The sequence below is a fragment of the Armigeres subalbatus genome, chromosome 3 (assembly GCF_024139115.2).
Source record: "Armigeres subalbatus isolate Guangzhou_Male chromosome 3, GZ_Asu_2, whole genome shotgun sequence".
Classification (NCBI taxonomy): Eukaryota; Metazoa; Arthropoda; class Insecta; order Diptera; family Culicidae; genus Armigeres; species Armigeres subalbatus.
The window spans coordinates 16,455,184-16,468,588 of NC_085141.1; the positions used below are offsets into that span (position 1 = coordinate 16,455,184).

The 13,405-nt window shown below is 40.5% G+C and overlaps 2 protein-coding genes across 4 annotated transcripts in view; both read left to right on the forward strand.

Moving 5' to 3' along the window:
- Positions 1-13,405, forward strand: part of LOC134223105 (homeobox protein cut) — a 716,360-nt gene that overhangs the window by 139,438 nt on the left and 563,517 nt on the right. The gene's annotated exons all lie outside the window — the stretch shown is intronic.
- Positions 650-3,436, forward strand: LOC134221116 (uncharacterized protein K02A2.6-like). Its single transcript, XM_062700314.1, has 3 exons — positions 650-855; positions 1,399-2,540; positions 2,603-3,436. The coding sequence occupies exons 1-3, from the start codon at positions 846-848 to the stop codon at positions 3,350-3,352; spliced, it is 1,902 nt and encodes a 633-aa protein (XP_062556298.1). The 5' UTR covers positions 650-845; the 3' UTR covers positions 3,353-3,436.

The window sequence follows — 13,405 nt, forward strand, 5'->3', positions numbered from 1 at the left end:
AGGACGATTGTAACATGGACTTCGAACCGATCAAACGGACAAAACCGAGTGGAAGAAAACAAATTCAGGATCATGTAGCAGCCGGACTGATTTCCAAGGTTGAATGTTTGGCACTGAGGTCACTAGCGTTGATATACGGAACCTGCCGTAGATTCGGGTTGATGATGTTTCTAAGACAGTATGCCGCAATGATCCTGACGTTTACGACAGAAGTAGTAACTTCGATTGGCCTTGATGGCTTTCAGCTTGAGTCTTGGCTCTTCTTAGGACGATAGCTCCACCATCTCCCATGGTCGATCAGTTTGAAAAATCGAAAGCCAAGTATTATGACATTCACATCCGGTTTTATGTGGCTTTCTGTGACGAACGCCACAACGATTTCCTTTACCTGAAAAAAAAAAACTCCAGCACATTTTTTGTGTTCTTGAGCGACCAATCTTCCGACATCGAATTGACCAAGCCCATCCTTGCAGCCATTTTCAATGATGAACATGCCAAGAGTAAAGACCTGTTGTTATTCGAAAGATTACAAATCATTTTTAGGATTTTAGATAATCCAAGATTTTCATTTTCAAAGCTTACTAATCATTCTCTATGATTAACGGTGGAATTCCACATTTTTCTGCAGTCTGTAGGGTTCAGAGCAAATAGATGTATGAAATATATATGTGTAAAATAGAACTGTTGCTAAAGGTATTTTATCAAAGCAATCTAGAAACCATGTACAGGTCAGATATGTCTAAACCGTGGACAAATAAAGACGTGAATACGATCCAAGTGTATTTCCTTGTGGTTTCAATCGACTGGACTAGTTCCGGACCGGACTTTACAATCTGGCGACGAGGATGAACTCCGGTAAGAATGAAATTTTGAAAGTTTAAACCTAGGCTAACATAGTTGGACAAGGAAGTTAAATTCTAAAAAAAAAGGTTCTATTAGCAGTACAAATACTGAGCGATTTTTTTTTGCAAATGTGATGGAAAAAATCCAGGACCGGGATGGTTCACAGAAAATGAAAAGAAATGGGAGTTGAATACTCGTTGACAATGCCCGGACTGGGAGAGTCCAATATTAATGGTAAAAAAAATAGATCCTGGAACGGGAGGTTCCACTGAAATACAAGAAGTACTGCTAGTTGGCAGAGCCCGGACTGGGAGAGTCCACAATTAGATTTTGTCCCTGGGCTGGGAGAGTCCATAAAAAGTAGATTTTATCCGGAACTGGGAGAGTTCACACAAAAAAAAAAAGTGGCTTGAAAAAAAAAAATTGTTGCTATGGAAAATAAACAAAGGTATGTGTTTGAGAGTTATTTCACTGGTTCAAACATTTGTTAGCCTATGGTTAAGCATGTCTTTTTTATTACTGTTATATATATTATATATTTATAAAATATTACAGTAATGGAATATGAGATGAGGCCGTTACCTCCATTTCGTTGCGAGCAAATCGAACGATCCAAACTAAGTCGAGAGTGGAAATCGTGGAAAAGTGCGCTAGAATGTTATTTTGAAGCACACTCGATTTTTGACCAACGGATCAAAAGAGCTAAACTGTTGTTCCTTGGTGGACCTCAACTGCAGAGAGTGTTCGAGAATCTCACGGACACAGATAAAATTCCATTGGTGGCAGTTGAAAAGAAATGGTACGATACTGCCATTGAGAAATTGAACGATTTTTTCCAGCCAGCTCGTCAACATACTCTGGAGCGACACCGTCTCCGCGAAATGAAACAATTCAAGGAGGAACGATTCGCTCAATTCGTAATGCGCTTGAAACAACAAGCAGCAGATTGCGGTTTCGATAAGTATTCATCCGAAGTTTCCAAGATTTTAACTGAGATCACATTGATTGATGTCATTGTCCAAGGCTGTACTTCGAGTGAGCTGCGTCGTCGTATATTGAAGGAAGACCAATCTCTAGCCGAAATTGAAGCATTAGGCGCTATGTATGAATGCGTGGATGAGCAGATCAAGAGTTTGGATAAAGCGAACGTTGGGTATCAACATGAGAAGGTGTTCAGAGTACTCGAAAATCGGAAAATAGAAGAAAAAATGACTGGGGAATGCAAAGCTTCTTGTTTTCGTTGTGGAAACACGGGACATTTTTCGAAATCACTAAATTGCCCCGCTAGGAATAAAACGTGCAGGCGTTGTAAGCGCATTGGACATTTTGAGTCCGTATGCCGTGGAAATCTAAAACGATCAGCAAGTAAATTACCAAGCAACACAACGGAGAAAAAGGTTCGTGCTATCGAGACCGTTTGCGAAAGCAAGAATTCGGATCTATCAAGTACTTCTACAAAGGAAGATGAGGTTTTACAGAGGACTTATTATGCGTTTTATACCGGAAACGAGACGAATATGATAGAGTGCTGTATTGGAGGAGTTAAATGGAATGTGATAATTGACTCCGGATCAGAGTGCAACCTGATTACCCGTAATGCGTGGGAGAAATTCAAAGCGTCTAACATCAATATACACTCGTCTACAAGACACTGCAGTCGCGTGCTCAAAGCATACGGTAGTAACACACCATTGAAGGTATATTTGTATCTAATGTATTATTTTAATATAAGCAATGCAAATTATTTGTATATTGATAGGTTATAGGATCATTCATTGCTGAGGTACGGATCAAGGAACGACATGTGGTAGCAGAATTTTTTGTTGTGGACGGTGGTCAGCAATGCCTTTTAGGAGATAAAACTTCCAAGGAACTTGGAGTTTTGAAAGTAGGTCTAGATATTAACATCGTGAATGAGGAGTTAAAACCGTTCAATAAAATCGATGGGATTCAAGTTCACATCCATGTGGACCCGAGCATTAAGCCAATTTTTCAACCATTGCGAAAAGTTCCTGTTCCTCTTGAAGATGCTGTGAATAAGAAACTCGATCAACTGCTCCAGCGAGACATCATTGAAGTTAAGACGGGACCGACTCAATGGGTGTCTCCATTGGTAGTAGTCGGAAAAGCAAACGGCGAACCAAGGCTATGCTTGGATTTACGAAGAGTAAATGAAGCCGTTCTACGAGAACGATATCCAATGCCTGTCGTGGATGATTATTTGGCAAGAATGGGAAAACAGATGATTCGAAGTAAGCTCGATATTCGTGAAGCATTTCTACAAATTGAATTGGATCCTGTTTCCCGAGATGTCACTACGTTTATCACCAGTAAGGGACTCTTCCGCTTCAAAAGAATGCCCTTTGGTCTTGTTACTGCTCCTGAAACTTTTCAAAGAGTAATGGACGAAATATTGACGGGATGTGAAGGAGTGTACTGGTACCTAGATGATGTCATGGTGGAAGGCACAACTGTGGAAGAACATGATGCAAGATTGAATGAGGTATAAAGCGTTTTTTTTTTCTCGGTAAAACTATTAAAACTTTTAAAATATATTAACAAAATAAGAAATTGTTCTATCCATATTTTGTTTTGAATTAATCTGATAAAATCGAAAATAGGCGAGTAACACCTGTTTTTTTATTCGTTAGGTTCTGAACCGTTTCAAGAACCGTAACGTTCAACTAAACTGGGAAAAATGTGTCTTTAGGGTGCATGAACTTGAATTTCTTGGTCATATTGTATCGGCTGATGGAATTTCACCAACAAAGGTCAAAGCAGATGCTATTCAAACCTTTCGAATACCAAAGAATCCAGCTGAAGTCAGGAGTTTTCTCGGGCTGGCTAATTATATGAACAAATTTATCTACAATTTGGCTACTATAGATGAGCCATTGCGTAAATTGACTTTGAAAGATGCACCGTTTGATTGGAATGACGAACACAATTACGCTTTTGAAAAGATAAAGGAAAGGCTCGAGCTGGAAAGTTAGGATACTTTAACCTAAGTGACCGTACAGTTGTAACAGCTGATGCAAGTCCTGTAGGACTGGGTGCGATACTAGCTCAATATGAAAGTAATAACCAGATACGTATCGTGAGTTATGCATCGAAATCTCTCACAGACACAGAGACAAGATATTGCCAAACTGAAAAAGAGGCACTGGCTTTAGTTTGGGCGGTAGAACGATTTCAAAGATACCTCATTGGAAGATCTTTCGATTTAGTAACTGATTGTAAAGCATTGCAATATTTATTTACAACCAGATCCCGTCCTTGTGCACGCATTGAACGATGGGTTTTGCGATTGCAATCATTTGACTACAAGATTATCCATGTGCCTGGTGAAAACAATGCAGCAGACGCGTTGTCTCGTTTGGCAACATTAAATGCATTGCCATTTGATCAAAACGAAGAACTAATGATTCGAGAAATAGCAATATCTGCTGCAAATGCAATTGCACTGGATTGGCAGCAAATTGAAGATGTTTGCAAAGAAGACGATGAAATTCAAAACATTCTCACCCTTCTCAGATCGAACCGACAACAAGAGCTTCCTTTATCGTATCGAGTAATAGCGAACGAATTGTGCTGCGTTGGAGAAGTTCTTATGCGAGTGGTAAGGCTGGTGGTCACAATGAAGCTACGTGAGGTGGTTTTAAAACTGGCGCATGATGGTCACCCAGGTAGTCGAATGATGAAAAGTCATCTTAGAAGTGCGGTATGGTGGCCTAAGTTAGATCAACAAGTTGATGAGTTTGTAAAGAACTGCCGAGGATGTTGTTTAGTGTCAGCCCCAGATGCACCGGAACCTATGGTCAGAAAAACTTTACCGTCTGGACCCTGGGAGGATATCGCTATAGACTTCATGGGTCCTCTGCCGGAAGGACAATATTTGTTAGTAGTGGTTGATTATTACTCTCGATTCGTAGAAGTAAAAGAAATGATTTCAATATCTGCCAAGGCAACGGTTCAAGAGTTAAGTGTGATTTTTAGTCGATACGGATTCCCAATAACAATAAGAGCAGACAACGGACCTCAGTTTAGCGAAAACTGTGAAGAGTTGAAATTATTTTGTCGCGAAAATGGAATCAAGTTGGTAAACACTATTCCATATTGGCCACAGCAAAATGGCGAAGTAGAAAGACAGAACCGTTCTATTTTGAAGAGGTTGAAAATATCGCAAGAACTTGGAAAGGACTGGAAAGCCAATATTTACTGGTTTATCATTCAACAAATCACTCAACTACAGGAAAATCTCCGGCGGAACTGATGTTCGGAAGGCGAATAAGAAATAAGCTGCCACATGTGCCGCTATATCGAATGGATGATGAAGAAATTCGAGAGAGAGACTTGATACACAAAGAGAAAGGAAAGGATTATGCCGATACAAAGAGGAAAGCAAAGCCAAGTGAAATTACAGTTGGAGATTTGGTGCTGCTAAAACGGATGAAGAAATCAAACAAACTTGACACGAATTTTTCAAACGAGGAATATATCGTGACACGCAAAGAAGGAAGCGATTGTACTGTGCAGTCAAAAGAAACAGGAAAACAATACAGAAGAAATGTAAACCATTTGAAGCAAGTGCAGAAGTCATCTGATATACGTGATGAAAATCAAATCAACCAAAACGAGGAAACAAACAATGAAGAAGCAAATAAATCTAAACATAGTGCACTCGAGAAAAGAATTCGTAGCGAACCTGTTTACTTCAAAGATTATATTCCACACTAGTACAATAAAAAAGTTAAAGGAGAGTTGTAGGGTTCAGAGCAAATAGATGTATGAAATATATATGTGTAAAATAGAACTGTTGCTAAAGGTATTTTATCAAAGCAATCTAGAAACCATGTACAGGTCAGATATGTCTAAACCGTGGACAAATAAAGACGTGAATACGATCCAAGTGTATTTCCTTGTGGTTTCAATTGACTGGACTAGTTCCGGACCGGACTTTACACAGTCAGTGCCCCGAACTATTTTTTTAAATTTAAAACAAATGAAATCTAAGAGTGAAATCAGCAAGGATTTTAATTATTCGGGGTTGTCATTTTAAATATGAATCTTAAACATTCATTTTCCCAGCAGCTATTCAAGATTTCTTTTTTATACAGTCATGGATGCCCACTGCGGGACGTCAAAATCGTCATCGGTGACATGAACGCACAGGTAGGAAGGGAGGAAATGTATAGACCGGTCATCGGACCGGATAGTCTGCACACCGTATCGAATGACAACGGCCAACGATGCATAAACTTCGCAGCCTCCCGCGGAATGGTAGTCCGAAGCACCTTCTTTCCCCGCAAAAATATCCACAAGGCCACATGGAGATCACCTAACCAAGAAACGGAAAACCAAATCGACCACGTTCTAATCGACGGTAAATTCTTCTCCGACATCACGAACGTCCGCACTTACCGCAGTGCGAATATTGAATCCGACCACTACCTCGTTGCAGTATGCCTGCGCTCAAAACTCTCGACGGTGTACAACACGCGTCGAAGTCGGACGCCGCGGCTTAACATTGGGCGGCTACAAGATGGTAGACTAGCCCAAGAATACGCGCAGCAGCTGGAAGTGGCACTTCCAACGGAAGAGCAGCTAGGCGCAGCGTCTCTTGAAGATGGCTGGAGAGATATTCGATCCGCCATTGGTAGCACCGCAACCGCTGCACTTGGCACGGTGCCCCCGGATCAGAGAAACGACTGGTATGACGGCGAATGTGAGCAGTTAGTGGAAGAGAAGAATGCAGCATGGGCGAGATTGCTGCAACACCGCACGAGGGCGAACGAGGCACGATATAAACAGGCGCGGAACAGACAAAACTCGATTTTCCGGATGAAAAAGCGCCAGCAGGAAGATCGAGACCGTGAAGAAACGGAGCAACTGTACCGCGCTAATAACACACGAAAGTTCTATGAGAAGTTAAACCGTTCACGTAAGGGCCACGTGCCACAGCCTGATATGTGTAAGGACATAAACGGGAACCTTCTTACGAACGAGCGTGAGGTGATCCAAAGGTGGCGGCAGCACTACGAAGAACACCTGAATGGCGATGTGGCAGACGAAGATGGCGGTATGGTGATGGACCTGGGAGAACGCGCGCAGGACATAATTCTACCGGCTCCGGATCTCCAGGAAATCCAGGAGGAGATTGGCCGGCTGAAGAACAACAAAGCCCCTGGGGTTGACCAACTACCAGGAGAGCTATTTAAACACGGTGGTGAGGCACTGGCTAGAGCGCTGCACTGGGTCATTACCAAGATTTGGGAGGAGGAAGTTTTGCCGCAGGAGTGGATGGAAGGTGTCGTGTGTCCCATCTACAAAAAGGGCGATAAGCTGGATTGTAGCAACTACCGCGCAATCACATTGCTGAACGCCGCCTACAAGGTACTCTCCCAAATTTTATGCCGTCGACTAGCACCAACTGCAAGGGAGTTCGTGGGGCAGTACCAGGCGGGTTTTATGGGCGAACGCTCCACCACGGACCAGGTGTTCGCCATTCGCCAAGTACTGCAGAAATGCCGCGAATACAACGTGCCCACACATCATCTATTCATCGACTTCAAAGCCGCATATGATACAATCGATCGGGACCAGCTATGGCAGCTAATGCACGAACACGGTTTTCCGGATAAACTGACACGGTTGATCAAAGCGACAATGGATCGGGTGATGTGCGTAGTTCGAGTTTCAGGGGCATTCTCGAGTCCCTTCGAAACCCGCAGAGGGTTACGGCAAGGTGATGGTCTTTCGTGTTTGCTATTCAACATCGCTTTGGAAGGGTAAAACGAAGAGCAGGGATTAACACGAGTGGTACAATTTTCAATAAGTCCGTCCAGCTATTTGGTTTCGCCGACGACATAGATATTATGGCACGTAACTTTGAGAAGATGGAGGAAGCCTACATCAGACTGAAGAGGGAAGCTAAGCGGATCGGACTAGTCATCAACACGTCGAAGACGAAGTACATGATAGGAAGAGGTTCAAGAGAAGACAATGTGAGCCACCCACCGCGAGTTTGCATCGGCGGTGACGAAATCGAGGTGGTAGAAGAATTTGTGTACTTGGGCTCACTGGTGACTGCCGAAAATGACACCAGCAGAGAAATTCGGAGACGCATAGTGGCTGGAAATCGTACGTACTTTGGACTCCGCAAGACGCTCCGATCGAATAGAGTTCGCCGCCGTACCAAACTGACAATCTACAAAACGCTAATTAGACCGGTAGTCCTCTACGGACACGAGACCTGGACGATGCTCGTGGAGGACCAACGCGCACTTGGAGTTTTCGAAAGGAAAGTGCTGCGTACCATCTATGGTGGGGTGCAGATGGCGGACGGTACGTGGAGGAGGCGAATGAACCACGAATTGCATCAGCTGTTGGGAGAACCATCCATCGTTCACACCGCGAAAATCGGACGACTGCGATGGGCCGGGCACGTAGCCAGAATGTCGGACAGTAACCCGGTGAAAATGGTTCTCGACAACGATCCGACGGGCACAAGAAGGCGAGGTGCGCAGCGGGCAACGTGGATCGATCAGGTGGAAGATGACTTGCGGACCCTCCGTAGACTGCGTGGTTGGCGACGTGTAGCCATGGACCGAGCCGAATGGAGAAGACTCTTATATACCGCACAGGCCACTTCGGCCTTAGTCTGATTAAATAAAATAATAATAATTTTTATACAGTCAACTGTAAAAAACTTAAAACGGTCAGATCTATTTTCTTCACGTTTGGACCACAAATGAATCACGAGATTCAAATATCTTTCAATTGTTTTGGCGTATGAAAGCGTCATTTTATTTATTTTGCAATTACGGCACCTCTCTTGGTAGCAACATAATTATTTCATTTATTTGAAAATTTTAAAAACATGAATAGAACACTGCTGGGGAAACCAGCGAGTTTGTTCTATTTTGCTCCAGATTCAAACAAGAATAGTGGTCGAGCTTTTTCAGTTTCTGTTTTAGATTTCAGTATTCTTCAACTAGCTTCAAATAGTATAAGTTCATTGGGAAAGTTGGCCTTAAATATATCACAGATTTGACTGAGACAATTCTAGACCAACAACAAGGGCGTAACAGCAAAAATGTATTCCTTCTGATTCTTCATCTACATATATAGCTATATTTGTGGACGAACAATCAGAAGGAATAAATTTTGGCATTTGCTCTTTTTTCAATTGTTAGTCTAGAATTGTCAATCAATTGTCATAGCTTTTGATCAAAACAATAAATTTATTTTTTTGAAGAATTAGTATTCTAATTGAAATGGCTTGTTATTCATTTATCGCATTGCAATAAAACCACTTATATGGATTTTTTGTGATATTACAATGTAGACTCGAGAAGATCGTTGGGATCGCAAAAAGAATTATTTTAGGATTCCGAAGGAAATTCTTCCACAATTCCATCCATAATCCTTCGAGGATTACTTTCTGATTCTCAGCACAAGATTCCTTTCGAAAGGTCGAAAGAATTCTTCTAGAAACCCAAAAGGATTATGTTCGAAAACCATAAAAGATTTTGTTTTGAAGCACAGAAGGATTCGGTTTAAAAGCCTAAATGGATTATGTTCGGAGGTCCAAGAGATATCCCTTCGTAAGCCCAGAAAAAACCGTTCTGAAGAACAGTTTTTCCTTAGAGGAATTCCTAAATGAACTTTTTCGGGCTTCCAAATGGAATTATTTATGGTCGTTTTGGGCCTCCGATCGGAGTTTTTGATTTCTTCCGAACAGAATTATTTGTGTCTCTGAATAAAAACCTTATAGGTTTTCGAACGGAATTATTTGGGCTTTCAAACGGAGCTACCTAACGATTTTTTTCTAGGTTTTCTGGAAGGAAATATTTGGGATTCCGAAAGGAATCATTTTGGACATCCGAAAGGTATAATTGTGAGTTTCTCAAAGGAATTGTTTTGGAATTCCGCATGGAATACTTTTGGGCTTCTGAATGGAATATTTCTGGGCTACCGAACAGAACTCTGTAATGTATTCTTTTGGGCTTTGGAACAGAATTATGTGTGCCTCTGAACGGAAACTTTTTGAGCTTCCGAACGTACATAACTGTTTTGGCTTCCAAACGGAATCGTTCTGGGCTTCCGAAACGAACCGTTCTAGGCACCCGAATGGAATTCCTTTGTGTTTTTTTGAAGAATTCTTTTGGGTGTCCGAGCGGATTTTTTCGCATCTGAATGGAATTATTTTGTCTTTCGACCTGAACTCTTCTGAACCTCTGGGGTTCCGAATAGGATCTTTTTGGGCTTCCGGGCTGAATGGAATCCTTTTGGACGTCCGAAGGAAATTCTTCTGGGTCTCCAAACGGAATTATTTAGCTATCGAATGCCAAATTCCTTCTGGACCTCCGATCGAAAATTTTTCGTGCTTCCGAGAGGAATTCTTTTGGGCTTCCGAACAAAATTATTAGTGTCTCTGAACGGAACTTTTTTGGGTTTTCTGAACTGAGTTATGTTGGCTTCCAACCGGAATTCTTCTGGACTGTCGAACGGAATCCTTCTGGATTTCCAAAAGAAATTCTTTTGGACTTTCGACGGAATTGTCTTAGGGTTTTTGAAAGGAAATATTTGGGCTTTCGAAAGAAAACATTCTGATCTACTGAGCGGAATTCTTTTAAGAACCTGAAAAAAAATCTTTTGAACTTTTGAACTTTCGAATTGAATTCTTTTGGACTTTTTGAATAGATTAGAAATAGGCTTTCGAATAAAATTATTTATGTCTGTGATTGGAATCCTTTTTGTGTTTCTGAACGAAATCTTTCCTGACTTCCAGATCTTGTTTTTGGAATATGAACGGAAATATTTAGGCTTCCGAATACGCGCATGTTTCGTCTATGCTGAGTGTTTGAAAGGAACTCGCTTAGGATTGCGAACTAAATTCTTTTTTGACACTGATTGTAGGTAATTATTTTGGCTTTCTCTGCACGGAATATTTTTGAATTTTCGAACGAAACTATTTTGGCTTCCAAGTGGAATCATTCCGAGCCTCCGAACATTCGAACCCTTTTGGCTACCGAACGGAATCTTTTAAGTTTCTAAAAGGAATTCTTTTAGACTTTCGAATTGAATTATTTTGGGCTTCTGAATAAAATTATTTAGGCTTCCAAACACAATCCTTCTGAGCCTTCGAAAAGAATTATTTGTCTTTGATCGGAATCCTTTTTGTGTTTTCGAACAAAATCTTTCTGGACTTCTTTTTTCTTGGCTTCCAAACAAAACTTTTTTGGGATTCTGAACGGAAATATTTGGGATTTCGAACGACATCCTTTTGGGCTGCCGAACAGAATCCTTATGTGCCTCCCAGGACAATTATTTTGGGTTTCCAATCAGAGCTATTCGTGTCAAAATAAAATATTTTTCATTTTTCGAACGAAAATATGTTGGCTTCTAAACGGAATCATTCTGGTCTTCTGAATGCAATTGTTCTGGCTTTCGAACTAAATTCTTCTGAGTTTTTGAACGAAATTATTTTAGGAATTCTTTTGGAATTGAGTTTCCGAACGAAACTATTTTGGCTTCTAAGCGGAATCATTCTGGGCTTCCAAACGGAATTCCTTTTGGTTTCGCGCTTCAGAACAGAATCCTTTTGGGCCTTCGAGAGGAATTCTTTCCAGAAATTCAAAAGGATACTTTTTAATCAGTTCGTATATTTGGGAGGCACAATCGTGTATGATTCATTGCGATGCTGCTATTTTTAAGTTTGAATTGTCACAGTTGATGTCATCTTATCATAAATTTTCAGTAAGGAAGGGACATGGAGCAATATCCAGCTTTTTATTATAGTAACGAATCAACTATGGTAGTAATTTTGACACATGCTGTGTACAGATTTTATAGTGGAATCCTGTGGAATCCTAGTTGCCTTGTAAGCCCCCGAATGTTTTTCATGTCAAACAAATTTTTGTTTTGGTTTGAGATCAAATTCTTATATCCTTTTACAATTTTATTTGTGTCTTAACATATATCTTTTTATTATTTCAGATGGTTAGCAGCTGATTTTTTTTTATTGAAAAGAAACATAACTTGCCGAATTTGCAATATCTTCTGCCTATTTTTTCGAAAATCTACTGATGGCTGCTATAGGTCGAAAGAACCGGAATGGATGAGCGGAAATTTCTATTTAAACAGAAAAAAAACCTTAAAAATATACAATAATTTATGACAGTCGGAAAAGTGTGTATTTCGTGGTTTTTGTTAAACATGTTGAACCAACATTTAAAAAAGAACACGGAGAATAGTTCATCCTGAGAAATGTTTTTCTGGGGAATGATACATTCTAGAGAGTGCCCACAGACGGTCCAACTTTACTCCGCTCGAATCAAATTTCCAGGAAGCGGAGTCAAAGTTGTTCAACATGTCGGAGCGTGTATGGGGCCCCTTAGACAGAACTAGGTATTTACTGTCGGTGGAAACAACTGCAGCCAAGCGATCCGGATATATTTTGCATGCCCCAAAACCAAGGTCATCTGGACCAGAACGATACACTATGAAGTTACTCTCTACAATTATAGGTGGCTAAATTGATTTCACGTCAAGAATGTTGAAATTTTTCTCTCAACTGGCAAAGAATTCCGGATTGTCCAGGACCATGAAAGCGTAGACCTTGAATATCCAAAATAGTCTATTTACCTGTAAAATTGTAACAGTTATTAGTAAAGCGGCAGTAAATAGATTATATAATGTTTGGGGATTTCCTGAAATGGGATTTCTAACAAATTCAAAAACAAAAAATGTATCAAATGACAGATGAAATGTTAAGCACAATTTCACGGCTACCAAGATCGATCCATAAAATCTGTACACAGCTCATGTCAAATTTTTAACAACACAGTTGATTTATAGCTAGCGTAAAAAGCTGGATAGTTGCTTCGTTGTGAATCAAAGTGAGAAAATTATTTAATTTTAGGACGGACGAGTTGGAATTTAAGTTCAGGTTATTTCAGCGACTCATCCGGGCGATTGACATTGAAAAGATGTTGCCCGGTGTCGTGCTCGATATTTGAAATAATTCTGGTATCATGTAAAATATTTTGGCATGAATGGCAAATGGCATGAATGGCAATTGGCAAATGAATGAGATCTAAAGGCTTATCTTCTTCTTTTCCTCTTCTATCTTCCATATAATAAAATCTATATAATAAAAATGGATTGAGATTTCCTTGCTGACGATTTAACTCGCGAAAGGATTGACCGATTGTCAAATTTTTTTCCCTAATCGATTCGTTTTGAGATTCGCAAGGTTTGCATATACAAAATGTTGGTGAATTTAACGGGAAAATGTAAAAAATCATTAGAATACAATTTTGGGTCAGCTGTTGAGGAAAACAAAACAAACGCACGGAAATTGATCTAAACTGCGATGCATGCTGCAAATAGTTCGTGGTGACATTTGCAACAGTGCACTGCACGGAAGAATCTCTTTCTCTTTCATTCTTCATAAATTTTGACATTTACTGGCCTTGATGTTTTCTAATTTCTTTGCAGCGAAAAAAGCAGTCCGTGCAGTACACCCGGACCACCCTAATAAAAAATCCCAACAGAA